General features: G+C 39.7%; 1 protein-coding gene across 2 annotated transcripts in view; it reads left to right on the forward strand.

The window, feature by feature from the left end:
- LOC133462368 (synaptotagmin-14-like) overlaps positions 1-18,955 on the forward strand; it is a 51,989-nt gene that overhangs the window by 13,150 nt on the left and 19,884 nt on the right. For both annotated transcript variants that reach the window (XM_061743584.1, XM_061743585.1), the window contains exons 3-4: positions 10,811-10,963; positions 15,088-15,309. In XM_061743584.1, coding sequence (XP_061599568.1) covers positions 10,864-10,963; positions 15,088-15,309 — 322 coding nt within the window. In that variant the 5' untranslated portion in view covers positions 10,811-10,863. The remainder of the gene's footprint in view (positions 1-10,810; positions 10,964-15,087; positions 15,310-18,955) is intronic.

Raw genomic sequence — 18,955 nt, forward strand, 5'->3', positions numbered from 1 at the left:
AACAGCCTAATGAAACCTCAGTATGTTGTAGTCCACATCGTCCCGAGCCTTTTAACGTTGGATCGATGTCTCTGCGATATCGTGTTGCTGAGGAACAAGAGTCCAAATTTCCGTTCGCTTGAAAATCAGAATAGTTAAATATCTCAAAAAGCGTAATAGCTAACATGATGAGACTAAAATATGTTGTAGTACAATATGTCCCGGGTTTGTCAATGTTGTAATGATGTCTGTACGATAAACCGCTGCCTAGCAACAAGCTTCCAAAATAAAATTGACTTTTTTTTTTAAATTGAAAGTTAAATATCGCAAAAACTGTAATAAGTGGCATCATGAGGTTGTACGGTCCTTTAGTGCCTATTGGGCCGAGTGTTTGTAAATTTTTAACGATGTCTCTACGATAAAGTTCGGCCGAGCAATAAGCGTCCGAATCTTTTGCTTTTTTTAATTTTTTGGCATCTAGCGTTGCCACGGTAAAACTTTTGACTGAGCAAAGTAATGCCCATCGAGGCACGATGGAGACGCATCCAACGATGTATGCCATGCATGGGTGCCAGTGCGATTCGGGCCGCATTAACGGACGAAAAAACGTGCGGAATAATAAGAATAAGAAAAGGGAAACCTTTGCTGTATACTAATATATCGCCTTCATTTTCATGTTTTTCCTCATTTTTTCGGGCGTGTTTTATTTTTTGGGGATTTTTTTTTTCCCACATCAGAGCGGGGTCATGCTGTACACCCGCTGGTGCGCAGTGGGACTTTTGCGACTTTAGCTTGTTAGCAAAATGCTAGCAACATTGCCCTTTGGGCCATTCTGGGCAATATGGTCATGCCACTACTTGGCATGCCCATAATAATAAGCATGAGCGAAGTTAAAAAAAAAAGGCTTTTTGACCTCAAAAAATTTTACATGTCCTTGTAAGTGGTTTATATCTATTCAACAGCTGTCAAAATCGATATTCCACAACCTCCACAAGTTAAAGTGTTAAAGAGTTGAAGTCCATGAATGGTGTTTTATTTTGAAAATCCGCGGGCTTCTGTGCCTGACTTCCTGCCGGCTCAATTTGCTGCATGTAAACTAATGTGTCTTAGCTGCTGTGAAGTGCTAAGAGATCATGGGTCCACTACACCATCTCCAATTGAATGTGACGATGTATCACTTCCCATAATTTGTCATGTAGTGGTGTGTACTGGAGGACGCTTCTTGAATGTTTAAGGTTACACCCACATGAGGTATGTCAAGGGTCAGATATAGGAGTTGGAAGTCCTGCAAACGGGTAGTACAGACTTCCTGCTGCTTAACTGAGCTCCGTTGTCGGACTCCTCTGGGCCGGCCAGAGCCAGTCAGCATGGTCTATTAGTACACATAACACCGCAACAAAACTGAAATCTAAGTTTCAGTTAATATATACAGTATATCATATATATTATTAAAACAAAATTTTGTCCTTTTTTTTTTTTGCATGAATTGCACTATTTCCACGTTCCCAGAACTACTGAACTATCCCACATAAATCTGCATGACTACAATAAACTGAGCTGTTTCAGGGACAAACCGAATCAAGTACAATTTTTTTATTTACTATATGACATCAATTTAATTGTTCTGAAAATATTGACCAGACTATTTGGACTTATCTACGGGTTTAAAGGGTGACAGGTATGGGCAGATTCAATAGACATTTGCAATAACTCACCAACACCGGCTGCTGGAACATGGATGGTGGCGTTGAACGAGACCAGAAATAAAACAGCTTGGCACTGAATAAAACGCCATGTTCAGTAACAACCGTTAGGATGGCAGCAGGTCATGTGTTTCAAATGGGAACCTCCCTCTACTGTCACAATGGGTTCAAAGGCTGCACCAAACTCACAACACAGTGGTCATAACACGCATGCAGACACACGGACCCGCCTGCATTATTTCTGGTTTGTTTTATGACATTTTATGAATAAATATTGAAAAACAATATTTTCCTGAATTTGCATTGGTTTTGTTTTGCTCCATGTTCTTATTTCTGTCTGTAAAAGTCGGTGATGGGCCATAAAAAAATGTAAATACATGCTTGTATCCAGAGTCGCCCCATACTCACTGAATAAAAACACGTTCAAGCCATTTGCACACCAGATGGATTTCTTTTATCATTTTAATTAATGTTAAGAAACTTATAGAAAATCAGTGGTTTCACTGTCATACTTTGGCTTCCAACAGAAACCCATACGACCAACGCGACCAAGGTGACCCTCCTGATAAAATAACCTGAACTGAAATTGTTAAATATAAAAGAATGGCTCCTGAAATCGTACTGCTGCTTCTTCAAGCTTGGAGCTAAGCTGTCACAGCAAGCTTTCAAACTATCCATCACTCATGCTGCAGTATTTCTTAAAGCAAATATGGTTCAGCAGACCAGACTGGATGGGATGTGTCCAGCTCTCCCCTGTTTTTCTTTTTTTTGTCTTTAAAAGCAACAAGAGCTCAACTCTTCTTCACATTTGTCCCCAGGTGCACAAAAAGGATGACAACAATACTGCTCTTATTATTGTGGCTGGCTTGCACTATGACTATGATATGTGTCTATATATATATACACACAAAATAATAATGCTAACATTGCAGTGGGTTTGATAATATCATAATAATTATGCCAATTATTTAAAATGCTTGATTATATGGTCAAATATACACTTTGCATAGGTAATAGTAAAATTACAAATTATTCTACTTTATGTTATGTCTCTAGAGCACAGGTGGGTTGGATGTGGGAAGTTCAGTTCCTCTCCAGTGACAGGTCATTAATGCAGTGGTTTTGATGGCTGAAGCCCACTTGGAATAAAAGTTGTGATGACGAGAAGAAAAAACCTTGAAAACATTTTCCAAATTAACATGCATGCAGAAAATGTAATCCACATATGAGAAGTACGGTAGCAGTTAATTAAAACCGTCCGTGCCAGCTTTTGAAACTGAGCAAAGCTTCATCTGATTATGAAAGAAAAAGGATGATAGAGTTGTCGGATGAGTGGCCCTTTGTCCACGCTAACTGGGTCAGAATAAGGCACAATGAGGAAAACATGTTGTCCAGCTCTGCTTTGGAGAGAGTAGACGTTATCTGTTGATACTAATGGTGACCCCTCTTAAAATGTTTTTTTTTGGGAAACCAAAGTTGTGTTTTTTTTAAGTCTGCACATTTAGGAATCAGTGACATGTCTTATTGCACATCCGTGTTCATAAACCTGACATTTTTAAACAAACGCAAGTAACAAGTGCACTGTGAGGGTGCTGATGGGGAACAGCAGCCTACTGAGTGTTCTGGTTGCAGAACAGAAGTGTAAGTGTGCTTTTTAACATTTCTTTTATTGCACTTGTTCTAATTATTATTTTTTCAAATGTAATTTATTGATCTTAGATTGTGTGTTTGTGTGTGTGATCGTGCATGTGTGAACAGATTGCGGACACATCGTAGGCGTTGTGCTCTAAAGCAGAGTCTGACAGTGTGGGAGTGTGCATGGGCGCGCTGAGAGTGCTCACGGGCTGCCTGTGGAGTGTGTGGGCGTCCTTGTGCTTTTTGAGGTGGTTTTGTGCTTTCTGACTTTGATAATAGCAACCGTTACCATGCAGACAGATCTAAAAATGAACTCGTAGTGTCAAGAGGAAGTCACTGTTTAGCAACGTTAAGTTCCAAATTGCAGAATTTTCTATGTAACGCGTCATCTTTAAAACCTTCTAATGAACTTTTGAGTCTACAATTGCCTACCAACATCAAATGATCCTCCCAGTGGGGAGGCACGGTGGAGGGAGCATCATGATTTGAGGTTGTTTCAGCTCATGAAGTTAGCCACCCCCTTCAGAAAATTACATTTCAGATGCTGGTGCATATCCTGGTTTAGACTCATGTACAGGATATCTGTCAATATTTCACAATATTGTCTTTGGTATCATTTCAAAGGGGACCTTCTAAGCATTCATTCAAGCTAAGATGTGAATCTTCCTGACCAACATCGAGGTCACTGCAGCTCTTCAAACTATAAACAACACACATTTTTACACAATTTTCACCTAAAAGATATACTATCTTTTAGCCCTGTGTCATCTAGGAACAACAAAGACACAAAATACAAAAACTGGAATACTCACAGGACCATAAGGATTCAGGAAATGTACAATATACCCCATACTACAGTATATCATTGTTACAGGTCATTGTGAGCCTTAAACTAGAAGAGCATCATTAGGCTCCTATGAAAATGTAACAGCCACTAGGCTGATGTCACAAACTGGTCTTTATCATGCAAATACAGGATGATACAGCTGCCACTCAGGAAGGGTTATCATACCAAAATATCATCTACAGATACAGACATGGATATTTTCAAAAATTATAAGCAAGTTTTGTGACTTTGAGTGGTACTGATATCTGATCTGGCCCATGGACTAAAAGTCGTGGTGACTGTCCACCATCGCTGGGTGTTACAGCCGCTCAGGGATCTGGTCTCGAGAAACCGTTCACACCTGCCATCCTACAAAAATGTCTGATCTGAAGCAGTTCTGTGAAGATGAATTCATCTTGAATGGTCTGATTCAGTGCGTGCTTTAAGACATTGCTACCTCTAGGACTGTGAATGCTTAACACGTGTGCTCAATGAACACCAGAATAATATTTCACATTGTTAGTGTGCTACCCAAGTTAAGAAGTTGCATTTCTCCCTTATCGTGACTTAGGTGCAGATCAGGTTATATTTTATGTCAAATTAAAGCAGAAAACCACGCATTCACATACTTTTTCCTGCCACTGTGTTTGATGCTAAATTGAACCAGGATAATTATGGGATAAAAAACCTCCTGCTATAAATGTTCATATTTTGTTTTCTGTTTCATTAACACATATATCATTTTAATAAAAGCATGACAGTTTTATGAAAATTGGATTCAGCCTTGTGCATAATTTTTAAGGATGGTTTTTCCGTTGGGTAAATGTTGAATATCAAAACGGTCGGCTTAAATAGCCTGCTGTGTTTAGTTCATCCTCCAGCCGCAAGGATGACAGTTTGGTTCACAGCCAACAGCAACGTGGTGCTTTATTTTTACATGAAGTGAATAAGGAGCTGGAGGTCAGTAAATCTTTACCCGGCCAAGTAAAACAAAGTAAATAACCTCAGAGCTAACGATGCCCCCCAACAACAGATGTCTGCTGTATCAACAAAGACACTCTAATATGACTCCCCATTGGTGAAGTTAATACAAGAGTCACTTTTCGTTTGATTTATCTCTCTGTATTTTTCTGTGAATTCACTTCTTAAGATGCGATTATGAAACATATATTTCTTACTAGTCATCACCATGACGATCTGCCAGGTGTTGCTTAAGTAAATGATGAGTAGATGTCAGATATCTAACAGCCTCTGGCAGAGTTTTTCTAACTGTGACCAGGTTGCTTCCCCGCATTAATGTTCCGGCCACTTCTTGTGTAACAAAGTCCATTACTGTTTTTAACTCCGGTGAGTCATCAGGCGATCCCACACACATTATCCAAAGGTTAATGTCAGTATTTTAATGGCATCCAGTTGATTTTAGTGAAATAAGTCAAAAGGGAACATGAACGACGGTGTTAGACGGCGATCACCACGCAGCACCCACACTGTGCTTCAGCACGGGTTATGCAGCATTTCCGGTGGCTTTCATCAGAAAGAATCTCCTTTTTTTTGTTGAGGACATGAAGGGATGGGAAAGAAGAGTAAAGCCTGAATGACTTTATGCTGAGATTCAAGCAGATGCTGGGATTTAAGTCAGTATGTCCAAAGTGAAGGGTGAAATTGACCGTGGTTTTCTGGGATTTAATATTCTACTTCATACTGTTTTGTGGCATTTGCTGAATTCTGCAGATGAGGATCCCTCCTGCTCCAGCCATCTTTACTGCGAATATTTCAGTCAACAGAGACGAGCTGCTGCGTGAACAGACAGGCATTCCCTCAGGACACGACACCTCCTGTTCACACGTCTCCATGTGACCAAAACGCTGTAGGCTCCCATCCACCACGCAGGTCGTTACAACCAGACACAACGGCCTATGAATTTAAACATTTGAAAAAAAAAGAAAAGAAAAGTCAAAGAAAGCATGTTATATTCTTTGTTCTCTCTTCTTCCTTTTTAGTTATATTTGAATAAGCCTGAATTTTATCCATGCTGAACCTGATGCTTGAAAGTCTCCCAAGGACTCCCTCATTCATGTTTGATTTAAAGTAAACATAATAATAACATAATAACAGACCAGGGTGAATGCACGTGTGGGCAGGGAGCGTCTCCATGGTGCCACTAATGGTTTGCTGCAGTTAATTGTTGCGGGCAGGCATTATATTGAAATTATAGATAACGGTAAGTACATCATTATCAGGGATGACTGGGAAATAAGATGTCATCTGCTTCCAGGCCAAATGAGCACATTATCTTCTGTCTGCGCAGAGGCTGCTGCCGGCTTCGCTCGACCCAAATAGACTTTAACTTCCAGTGACTTTAGTGTCGCACAGCGTCTTTCTTCACAGAAAATAAGCAGTGGTGTGAAGAGAACAATGAATTTCCTTTGCACAAAGAATCTGTCAAGTCATCCGAAACAATTTTTTTAATAACTTCATCTTACTCATGTCTTTTAATAATTGCAGGAAGGCCACAACTAAGAAAAGACTTTGGCAAAAGGTGTTCTGCTTCAGTAAAAGAGTCGCACTTTGGATTTTGGTTGTTGGAGAAATGATAATTCAGTGCTTCTTTAGATGATGATATCATTTTCAAGCCTAATAAATTGTGTTCTTGGGTTTGATGTTCAGTCAGTAGCGGTTTAATTGTATTTTGGCAGCCCAGTCTCACAAAAAGATATTTTAAAATTAAAAGGAACATGTTATGAAAAAAAGAGCTTTTATTTGTTAAGATCTGTTTGAGTGTTTGCAGTGTTTCCAAATACTCAGGTATCCACCTATTTGTCTGTTACGTACCCATTTCCATTTGAGGATCCATATCTTGTTAAAAAGAAAAAGATTAGGTGCACCTGGCACAAGATGTAACCTGCTGCTGTGAACAGTGCTGTAAATATATGATAGAAAAGGGAGATTCTATACTGTATTTCTGCAGCTATTTGACTAAAAACTTGTTCAAAGACATTTCATTAAGACCTCAGGAGGTTTTGTCAAGAAATTGACCAAGGGAAATAATAAATCTCCTTTTACTATATGTTAACTCCTACAGTAAGTAGAAAAATGGGCCATTTACGTCACAAACATTGCGAAAGATGGATCTCAACCTTGCTTCGTTTTGCATCCTCTGCCATCCTCTCTGTCCTTGTCATGAGCGTTTGTGGCGAGGTCAGATGTGTCCATGATGAATGCATCAAGTGCAGAGCTGGACTGTAATCACATAGTGAGACGTTTCGGAGATATTGATGATGAACATGATGATGTGTCAAGTTGTCTCTCTGGAGGTATTGATTAAGAAAGATGTCGTGATTATTAAGTCCTGTCTGCAGGGTTACAGGGTGCACAGCACAATTCATGAATCCGTATCCTCAGTCTGTATTGACATTGGTGCTGCTTGTGACATTGGTGCTGCTTTTTCAGTAACCAACTGGATGTGGGCAGTGTTTGAAAAGGGATTTTGTATTCACTGTGTTACACTCTGGATTTAAACCTCTTCTGCCACTCTGTGGAAAATGAGAAAATGGTGTTGAATTTCTTCCTTCTCTTTTTTTTTTTTAAATCCTCAGGTTTGAGCTGCTGTTTTAAAGGGCAGCGTCTGAGTAGCATTGGTAGTCTTGTCCTCACATGAAGACTGATGCCTTGCCTATAAGAGACAGTTGACAAATATAACACTGTTAAATACATTAGTTCTTATTGAAACGATTAGCTACTCACCTTAACAGTTTTTTTCCCAAACGTGAAAATAAAAAGAGAGCTGAATGTCAGATTAATTTCTGAGGCTGTGTGCAGACTAAAAGCAGTCTTTTGCAGAAGGCAAACCTTTCTGATGGTTGTGAAATGAAATTATCTGTATGTGAGAAAAGAGACGAGCGGATAACTATCATCCTACCCCGAGGCTCCTCCTGACAGCACTTCCATTCAGACAATACAAGGTCATCCGTGTGGTAGAAGGTCGTGCACGTGCATTCACAGGGGAAGAACGCAGCCAGACTTTATTCATCAACAGAGTTAATTCTGGTTGCACAAATCTTGTCTGCATCTGCAATGATGGTTATGTTACGGACCGAACAGAATGTACTGATGTGCGACAGTTCATGTAGCATTTAATGAGATCCGACACGCCTGTGTGTCTGGAATCTGAAGTGATGCTCCACCTGACCCTGTTACTATGGCAACCAACAGGTTGTGTCACTACATAGAGGCAGCCTCACACTGTTTGTCTCTGCTGGACCTTTCACTTTTATAAGGACTAACATGCTACCTTGTGACACAAACTACTGTAAATAAATTATTGGATCAGTGAAAAACAATGTTTATTAATATTTTTTATAGATATATATATATATATATATATATATATATATATATATGTGTGTGTGTGTGTGTTGGAAATCATTAATATACAGTGTGCTATTGGAAATGTGATTTCACTTCAAACTGTCATGTTATAATCTTTAATCAAGTGTTTGTTAAGATTGCCTGCAAGTTCAATCGAAACTTACAAATAAGCATATCTTTGCTCATTTTGTACAAAAATCGAGGCACTCAAAACACAAGTAATAATTTGATTATACATTTTTAAAGGGATTCAATGAAGCTAAGTTGATTCAGGTTAAAGCTTTAGATGTTTCAGACCATAGACAGTATAGTATAAGAAGAGCTGGACAATTGCAAGATTTTCTGAAGAGGGCTCTTTCAGCATTTATTCCCCTTTTACTTTGCGAATGGGAGAAACGAGCAGGCCTGGAAACCAGTGGAACAACCCCACCTTAATTTGGTTACCGCAAGTTTATTTTAGCTTGCCTGGCTTAACTATGATGGTTATTAAAATTAATTTACATTCATTATGATCCAACATTGGCCCAGCATTCAAAATATTGTTGCCAAAACAAGTACTGCCAGAGCTGAACCAAAGTCATGTCTTGCCCCTCATGAATAAAGGCAGGTGGACGGGCAAGGTGTCAGTGGAGCTACGCCACTTTCAGCTTTGGTAGCACGTGTTTCAAATGGTGGCTAGTGGTCCAGTTAGTTAACTTTAGTAAAGTTAGTTTCCTGAAATGATTGGAGGTGAAAGCCAGCTGTTGCACTAGGTAGAAGCTGATGAGACAGAGGCAGTCCAGCTGTTCTCTGGTTAGGCCTGGCCTTCATAGAGCAAAGATAGCTACTACAGGCTCCTCAAACCCTTCCAGGCCAATGGTCAAACAATCTCTTAGTACAGTCACAGCACAATAAGCCATAATTGTCATGGTTGGTCCTCCGGCCTTCAGTGGTTTTCCACTCCCCTCTCTCCTGCTCACTCCATCTGCAGCCACGCCCACTTCGTTAGCCACGCCCACCTCGTCACTCACTCCTTTCACCTGCTCTCCCAGCTGCAGCCCCTCAGCAATCAGGACAGCATAAAAGCTCCTCTCTCCTGCACTCTCACTGCCAGATCGTTGCTCTGTTTGTACAGGACTGTCTCAGAAAATTAGAATATTGTGATAAAGTCCTTTATTTTCTGTAATGCAGAAATGTCATACATTCTGGATTCATTACAAATCAACTGAAATATTGCAAGCCTTTTATTATTTTAATATTGCTGATCATGGTTTACAGCTTAAGAAAACTCAAATATCCTATCTCAAAAAATTAGAATATTCTTGGAATCTTAATCTTAAACTGTAAACCATAATCAGCAATATTAAAATAATAAAAGGCTTGCAATATTTCAGTTGATTTGTAATGAATCCAGAATGTATGACATTTTTGTTTTTTTAATTGCATTACAGAAAATAAAGAACTTTATCACAATATTCTAATTTTCTGAGACAGTCCTGTAGATGCAAGACCTTCCAGCGTTCCCTGTCTTGACCTCCCGTTGCCGACCCTGCCTGTTCCTGGATCCTGCCTTGTCTCCTGCTCTCCGTTGCCTGACCTTGTCTTCCGAACTTGACACTGATTGCTGCCTGATCCTTGTCTTGCATTCTTGCCTGCTCTTCGTCCCTGTTGAGGGTAATAAAGCAAACCAGACAAACTACCACCGTGTGCTGCCTTTGGGTCCAAAACCTCACCCCGTAACAATATCTCAGAAATAAAACTGACTAAGCTTTTTCGGGTCTTGATTTACAGCTCAGAACTCAAGACGGTGCATGCTAAGCACTAAATAGCTAAAGTAATGTCAGCTATTCATTAGCTTTGCTGGCTATCAATCAAAAGATTATTAATGTATGCGTAATTAGATTATTCCCTAATTATGCATACATTTATGACTTTATATATTTTACCTGATGTGGTACATAAAAACTGAAATATAGCAAATGCCAAAGCCTTGTTAACACGGCAGTCAGTGGAGATTTACTCACCGTTGGAGCCACGGGAATGCAGTTTTCCTCACTTCCTCATTGAACTTAACTCTAAAAAGCAGATGCAGCCTGTTGGGTCTGACAGATCTGGTGTTGTACTGATGTTCTTTTTGTCTTAACGATTCACAGTGAAGTATCAAAGTGTTTTTCCTGCTAAACTCTTGATTTTAATTTAGAAAAAGCAGGTAAAGGTATAACAGACTGGTTTAGGCAAGAACGACCTGTTTTAGTTAAAGAGGCTGAACTGTGTTCGTATTAAATGCTTTTGAAAAAACATCTGCATTTCTGTGTCCCAGTTTCTCCAGAGGTGCTGGGGTTTCTGACAGCCATTGGGCTCTTCATCATCCTCATGACCCTTCTTTTCTGGTACCTCAACAACAAGTTGGCCCTAGAGAACCCAGAGAGCCTTCAGTGCCTTGATGACTTCAGGAAAAACACCGAGCTCCAAGGTGAGCCATTTATTTATGCTTTGGCCTCATCATGTCATTAAGCCCATCATCACTTGTACCAAGTATGCAAGGGCTGATTGTTCATTTTTAATTTAAAAAACAAAGAAAAAACTATTTTTTTGTAACATAGCCACAAAAAATGTTATATTTGTAACACTGCTTCTTAGAAAATTAACAGTTTCCAAAGGCTTTGTTGCTCGTTGTGTCGATCTGAACACCCACTTGTTCGGGCAGCATAGGTCTGACCTCTGCATGGATTTCCTAGTGGCACTGGCCAGGGGATAACAGCCGCTGACAGATGTAGTGCTGTTTATCTGTCTCTCATCTGTCCACAGGGAACCAGAGGTTCTGAGGGTTGGTGGCCCCAGGGAGCCCACAAAGGGACTTGGCTCTTCTTTTCTTTTTTTTTTTTTTTTTACTCACCAGCAGCACAAAAAAAGAGGAAAAGTGCAAACTAACTGAAATCTTTTTTGTTTCTGTCAACTATTTATACAATTACTGTTTTAATGGACATCAGTGACAACATTTTTTCCTATTTTACTTTGATATCATTAAATACTAAACATTATACGGCATTGTAAAATAAAACTTCCCCTTGTGTTCCCTTGTGTATTTTAAACAATAGCAGTCGACTTCCAGAGTATTTTTGTGATGTGTTATGTAATCAATCACTTGGCAAAATACAAACAAAAAGCAGTTTGGAGAGGTAAAGGAAATGTTTGGGGATAAGGTGCAGCTATTGGAGTCATTTCAAAGCTCTGCTGCCCCCTGCTGGAACTAATACAAAGCTACAGCTGTCTCTGTTGGAAAAGCAAATATTCTGAAAAAGCTGTTTTATTAACAGGTTATTTTCAAAATATTAAAAAGTCCTAGCAGAGGGCCTGAATGTAGCAGATATATATTTAGTTTTCTTCCGTATGACACTCACCACATCGTGGGACATAACTGAAATATAATATACATTAGAATTTCAGTTTCTAAAGTTTTTATAAAGCTCACCAACCATTTCAGTTTAAATCCCTCTTGCAGAAGCGTCGCCACAGCGGATCATAGTCTGCAAATCGAATTGGTCCGGTGCCCTTCCTGACGCAACCCCACAAGTACAGGGAGAGACAGACATACTTCACACATATGAACAATTTATCAATCAACCTACACATCTTTTTTGGACAAGTAAATTATTGGTCTGCGTCAATCAACCAGACAAAGAAAGGAGATTCAATTGGTTAGAAAGCATATAGATGGGGCTGGTATTATGATCTAGCTTATCTTCATTTGTTTAGGTCTCAGTTTAGTCAATTTATGAGCCAAAGCTGAATATACAAAATGTTCCCATTCCTCTGCCAGCGGTTGTCCTCAGAGGTCTGGGAGCTTGAGGTTCCCAGACCTGCACAGTTTTTTTCTGTTCCTAAGGCTGCACACTTCCTCATGCACTTCCTTGTTCTCACTCTCGTAGCTTGGAGAGCTTCTGGAGTTTATCAGCCACCACTTTCTCCACCTCTCTTGGAGACACTGCATCTCCCTTGAATTCTTTCCACTCGTACACAGTGCAGATATTCCTGCACTATTCCTGGTTGGAGTGTATGCTTACAAGCCAGCATCTTGCATCATACATGCTATTATGTGCTGGATCGTCTCTTAGACATCTGGTGAGGTAGAACCTGGCCTCCATCCTTTTGCCCGTGGGATCCCCAAGTATTTGTAGCTGATATGTTGCCCTCTAGTGGTTCAACCCCCTCAGTTATGATCTCTTTAATACCATTCGAGCGCATAGATCCAGCCCAGATGACATACCGGTATCTCTGCTGTGCGTCCTGGTGTTGGGGATCAGTGAGCTCTTGCTCGTTCTTGCCATGCAGCTTAATGTCATCCGTGTAGAGGAGGTGGCTGATGATTGCTCCGCTTCTGAGCTGATATCTGTAGCTACTCTCTGATGATCTTGCTGAGAGGGTTTAGACTCATGCAGAACAGCAGTGGGGTTGGTGGCAGAGCAACATTGGTAGGGACGACATAACAGCATAACCTGCATGTACACTTTTTGCTGGGGACAGGACATTAAAAAGACCAAACAGATTGGGTGAACGGGGGTCACAAATATGAACCTACAGTAATTAATTGATAGGCTAAATGATCAATGCAAAATAAATCTGTATTGACTTATACTAACTTTCATGTGTATTAGTTCACCTGATACACGGTTCGATTCAAACCTTTGTTTTCAAAAACTACTAAAGAAACATTTTGAAAACTTTCAGAATATTCCAGGATTTTATTAGCAATTTAAATTGCAATATTTGAACATAACCTTAATTATATTAACATACACAATAAATGTATTAATTGTACTTATTAATAATCTCTTAACTATCCAAATGCAAAAAATAAACATTTGTCTAAGACCATCAGCCAATTAAACGTGCGTTTGAGGAAAAAAAAATGGACCAGCAAATTCAGCAAGTGAAAAGGGGTAAATATAAGTCTGAACATAATGCAAATAATTCACTTGATGGTAGGGTCAATTCTATCCTTACAACATTTGGGAAGACAATCTAAATTACCTATATATCTGAACTCATTATATAATGCAAATGAGGTTGCTTAAAAGTTGGTGGGGACAATTTGAGCCTCCTGAAAAGTTGGTAGTGTTATGTCCCTACCGTCCCTATGCAAACCTACGCCCTTGGGGAAAAGCATCTCATTGGTACATACCACACTTGATGGTGACTTTTTCAGTTGGGTTGGAATTGGTTTCAGCTACAGATACAGATACAGATACAACTTCTGCGGTGTATCTTCTTAGTCCGGTAGCATATGACTCTTTCTTTGGCAGATTCCTCAGGTACTGAGAGTTTGTGGTACTTCCCTGGCAGTTGTTTCTTCATTGCATCTTTGAACTGTTTGGACATCTGGTTTACTTCTGTCCATGTGGCCTTGATCTTGGTTTCCAGGCTTCTCTGCTTCTTACTTGTGGTGTTAATCTTGTAGCCAAGCATCTCGAGCATCACCGCTGCTGCACTGTACAGCTGACTGGTCTTCATGATGTTCCAGCAAGTATTGTGAGTGGCACTTCCTCCACATCTTCTAGCAGACTTTCAGGAGGTCGTCTTAGCCTTGGCTAGGGGTCACGTAGGCTCAAGCTGTCCAGCTTTCTTACGATCTTATTTCTCATCTTCTTTTTCTTATTTCGTAAATCATAAAGTCCTTCTTCCTGATGTTGGAACGCTGAGCCAGCCGGTGTTTCTTGGTTAACTTAGATGTTGGGTTTTGAAGTTCAAAGGTTCAAAGGTTCCACATTGTCTGCCTGCAAATACAGTCTCCATATATCCTGTCCCAGGTCTCCCGTACATAGATGTCTGACATAATACCGCAAAAAAGTCACTCAATGTCTAGGATAAATTTATGTGATGTCCACAGAGCAAATCAGTATCGATCAGACTTAAATTTTAACCACCAAGTTAGATCTATTAGATCTATTAGATCAGGGGTCGGCAACCCGCGGCTCTAGAACCGCATGCGGCTCTTTAGCGCTGCCCTAGTGGCTCCTTGGAGCTTTTTCAAAAATGTTTGACCTTTTTTTTCCTTTTTTTCTTCTTTTTTCCTTTTTTTCTCTTTTTATTCCTTTTCCCTTTTTTCTCTTTCTTCCTTTTTCCTTTCCATTTTTCTCAACATTTCAACTTTTTTCTCGACATTTCGACTTTTTTCTCGAGATTGTACTTTCAACATTAATCTCGAAAATTTCGACTTTTTTCTTGAAATTTCGACTTTTTCTCAACATTTTGAGTTTTTTCTCAAAGTGCATAATGAAAAAAAAAAATCTTCCCCCAGTTATAACTAATATAGATGCATGCAGAATGTGTTGCCTTCATTCTAAGGCTGATACAAGACTTTTCCTTTTTTGCGGCTCCAGACATATTTGTTTTTTGTGTTTTTGATCCAATATGGCTCTTTCAACATTTTGGGTTGCCGACCCCTGAATTAGATCAATTAGATCTCTTTCTGAATAATTCGGACTGGGGGTAAACGTTTTTTCCCCTGTCAGGTTTCCTGTGAGATGCAGCTCTGGTGCCGGCAGATGCTGCCGCTTCCCCAGATTTTACTCACCTCTTGATTCTCTCCTTCCACAGACAAGGCTTACTCAGACCCCGACCTGCAGGGCTCATCCTCAGACAGCGAGGACGAACTGATGGGTCAGTATCAGGAAGCGGTCAGCCGCTCCCAAGGCCTCCGGGGAGGAGCCAAGGCGGCCCCCAAACACATGGGAGGTTTCAGCTGGGAGAGCCGGCAGAAGTACAGCCCTCTGACGGCCGACTACGACGGCTACAGCAGCGAGGGCTCGGCCGATGATGGTAGGCCGGGGATTCTCACTTTTGGGTTGGTGGTTTTTTTGTGGTAATTCAATGATAAGTTGTTCAAAATATACATTCTGACATCTCCCTTTCATCACCACAGTAAGCACTAGAAAAATCTGACTCTTGTGCATTTCTACACCTACAAACACAAACACGCCACACACAGATCCACGCTGTTAATCTGGAGAAGTGATCAAAGCGAGGCTGCTGTTCAGCACACTCTCCGTGGGAGGGTTACGAAACAGTCAGCTGTCTGCACAATCCGCACGGCCACACTTCCTCTTTTTTTCTACCCGTCACATTAATACATTTTCCAGCACAGTGCTCCTGTCATTAAGTTTTCATTTAATTTTTCATTAATTGAGGATCGCTGGCGCTGACCTCTTTGCGTCATCTTTCACAGAAGCAGACTGGAAGAGTGAGCTCTTGATTAATTTAACATCACAGAAGAAATACATCCTTTAACTGCAGGGGGAGAAAACATGTTCAAGTCTTTCAAATGAAACTAGATTGTTCACTTTCTTATAGATTAGAAGATTTATACCAGTTTCATGCCTAGCTGCTAACCTTACCAGAAACTATACTGATTTAGAGCTTTTTAACACTTAACTTACACTTAACTTAACTTTTAACACTTAATTTGCACACGGACCAACTTGGCATTGTTACTTGTACATATGAGACGAATGAGATGTAACCTGTTAATGAATGAGTTCCAAGTTCAGGTTAACTGTTTGTTGTCTTTACGATATTTGATCTAATTAACTGTACATTTAAAGACTGTGGATTCACAACAGTATTTGACTTTAGTTTATAATAGATGTTAGTCACATATTTCTCATTAAATTAAGACTTAAAGCTGTCAGTCAACCTGTATTATAACTGTATTTCCACTCCGTCATCTAACCAACACCTGTTTCTCTGCTCTGCTCCCATGGGAATGTCTGGAAATGTATTACCTTTTATTTTTACTAACGAGGCTGGGATGATTGACAGGAAGAGATCTCACACACAAGACACATATTTTATTGAAGTTTGATATCGAAAGGACATTTAAAAAAACACTAAGGCCACACTGAGGTGTGGAAAACAAATATAAGGAATGACAGTAAAAAAAAACAAAAAAAAAAGCCTCAGCATCATTGCAAAAGATGTCTGAAGGTTACCGGGTTCGATACAGGAAAAGCCGAGGATGCAATGTGAAGAAAAACAGAAACAGTGAGATGAGGATAGAAAAACAAACTCAAAAAAAGGTGTAAAGCAAAACCAACTGATATACACAAACAAAAAGTTAAAGTAGGGCAGGAACTGACAAATACTGTAAACTCAAAACAGTATACAAAAAAATGAAGCTCATGGATGTTAGCTAAGATTTAACAAGTTTTCTGGGAAGTTCTGTGTTTGGTTGAAGACATCTGAGCATCGTCTCTTCGAAACAGGATTCCAGCAAAGCCAGAACGAACTTACTAAGCTAGTTTTACATGATCATTTAAAGCTAATGCTGCAAAATCCTGTAAAACCTCCAGTTATCCTCCTCACACAACCTGCCCTCCAATCTGCCGCTACAGTCCCGTAAAATACAGGCAGCAGGTGTAAAAGTCCACCGCTGGCATCTCTTCACAGTGTTTTATGGAGGGACATCCTGATACGCGTAGCTCCCTGTTATGCATTTGATGATGCATTGTGTGTGAACCGTTTTTTGGGTCATGCAAGACTCTTCTAAGGCTACAATTTCTGGCGCAATCCATTTCAAGTGACGTTTCAGTGCGCAGCTGAGAAATACAGAGTACACGGTGTGTTTCTGACCTCATTAGCCCGGATGCAATGTGCAACACAAGCTTGTTATTCTGCAAACGCTGTCCTCGTAAATGTTATACGGCCTCTTTCGTCCTCAGTTGTTTAGTGTGTTAAAGTAAATGCTTCCATAAAGGAGAAGTGCAGCTCTGAGATTTCCAGGTAATTCCAGGTAAACAAGCATATTCCTCAACATTAAAGCCACTTTTTGTTAAGCAGACACTTAAAGAGTCAAATCCTGTCACCGTTCCTGTTGTTGTCCAGATTTTTAAAGTCATGTTAAAGTAAGAAACCTAAGTTAAAGTAACCAATTACATAACAAATGTGGAAATTGAGTAATTTGAGATATACAAAGTAATAAAGTCATTAAGACAAATTTTCTGTGATTTTACAGATTTCACTTGCAGCAGTTTTACTGAAATAAATCATTATACCGTTCATTATCCCTCTAAAAGTGTGTCTGCGATTTAAACCTTTGAATATGAGATCAAACACAATGAAGAGAAAACAAGAGTTCTAATTTCACACGATTCATTTTAATACAATGTGTGTGTTAAAAAAATGAATATGTATGTAGTTTGTCAAAATGCCTTTGATGTCCAACGAAGAGTTTCAAATGATATATTATTAATGTTTTACCCTCCAATAAGTTTGAGCTTTTGACAACCTGCAACTGGAGTTTTCTCTTGGATTTCTAAATGAATATCAAAATGAAATGAGATGTCAGCAGTTAAGTTTGCTAGCAAACCTTAAGTGGGGTAGCTTTAGAATAAAAAAATAAATAAACTAACAAAAGATAAAGAATCAACTGATCAAAAGCGGAAAATTCACAAAGTAGTATTCTGCTGAATCAATGATTGCAAATAAAACACATCTGCTGGAAGCAGTTCAGCCACAGATGGATTATAATGTCCTCACGCAAATAATGCACCAACTCATATTTTTCTTGAATTTTTCAGAAGAACAACAAATATTTGGTTAAGTTGTTCTTGTTTTCTCCATTTCACAACAATAGAGCCAAGATATACAAGAAAAAGGATTAAAAAAATAATAATAATGAGCTTTGGTAGCATAAATATGTTGTTTTTTTTTTCCTAGGTGCCCCTCTGCGTGGAAATCTGTAGCATTTTTTTGAATTCATATCAGGTTTCTGCCAGTCAGGCAATCATCCATGTAGCTTTGCAACAAACAAAACAGGAACAGAAATGTTGGAGTGTTTTCAACAGTGCACATTTAACTTCAGCTGCAAATTGGGGCAGTGGGAGGTCTTGTGTTTTTGCCGTTGAGTGTGTGGGTGATTGTGTGATTCACACCTAAAGGTGTCAAGGATTAAATAGAAAAAAAAAAAAAACTGGCACACGGCGTCTACAATAAAAGAGCTACCAAGGAAACACATCTCAGGAAATGCTGTTATTTCTGCCGCTCCTGTAAAGTCTTGAATCATCAGATGATGATTACTTGTTATTCAGAACGCAGTAATTGGATCTGTGACCAGCAGTGGAAACGAAGTGAAAATCTTCCATCTTTCCATCGCTGCACACTGGCGGAAAGCACTGGGGGCTCATTATTTTTCTCCCTGTGGTACGGCTTTGATGGCTGCGGTTTTGTCTCCCAGCAAGCCATTGTGGATCAGCATCAACAAAGCAGCCGCCTCGTGCCAGCAGTGACATCAGGCCACTCCGGAAGAAAAAAAGGAAAACTATCATGAGAAATGCAGACGTCGGTGGATTGTTTCCACGATTGTCCTTGACAGCTGAAGGACATTAATTTCATTAATTCAAGCAAGCAGTTGTAAAAGCTCGGAGGCACCTGTAATATTCTCTCTTGGCACCCGCTGCTGCTTGTGTCT

This window comes from Cololabis saira, chromosome 16, assembly GCF_033807715.1.
Source record: "Cololabis saira isolate AMF1-May2022 chromosome 16, fColSai1.1, whole genome shotgun sequence".
NCBI lineage: Eukaryota > Metazoa > Chordata > Actinopteri > Beloniformes > Belonidae > Cololabis > Cololabis saira.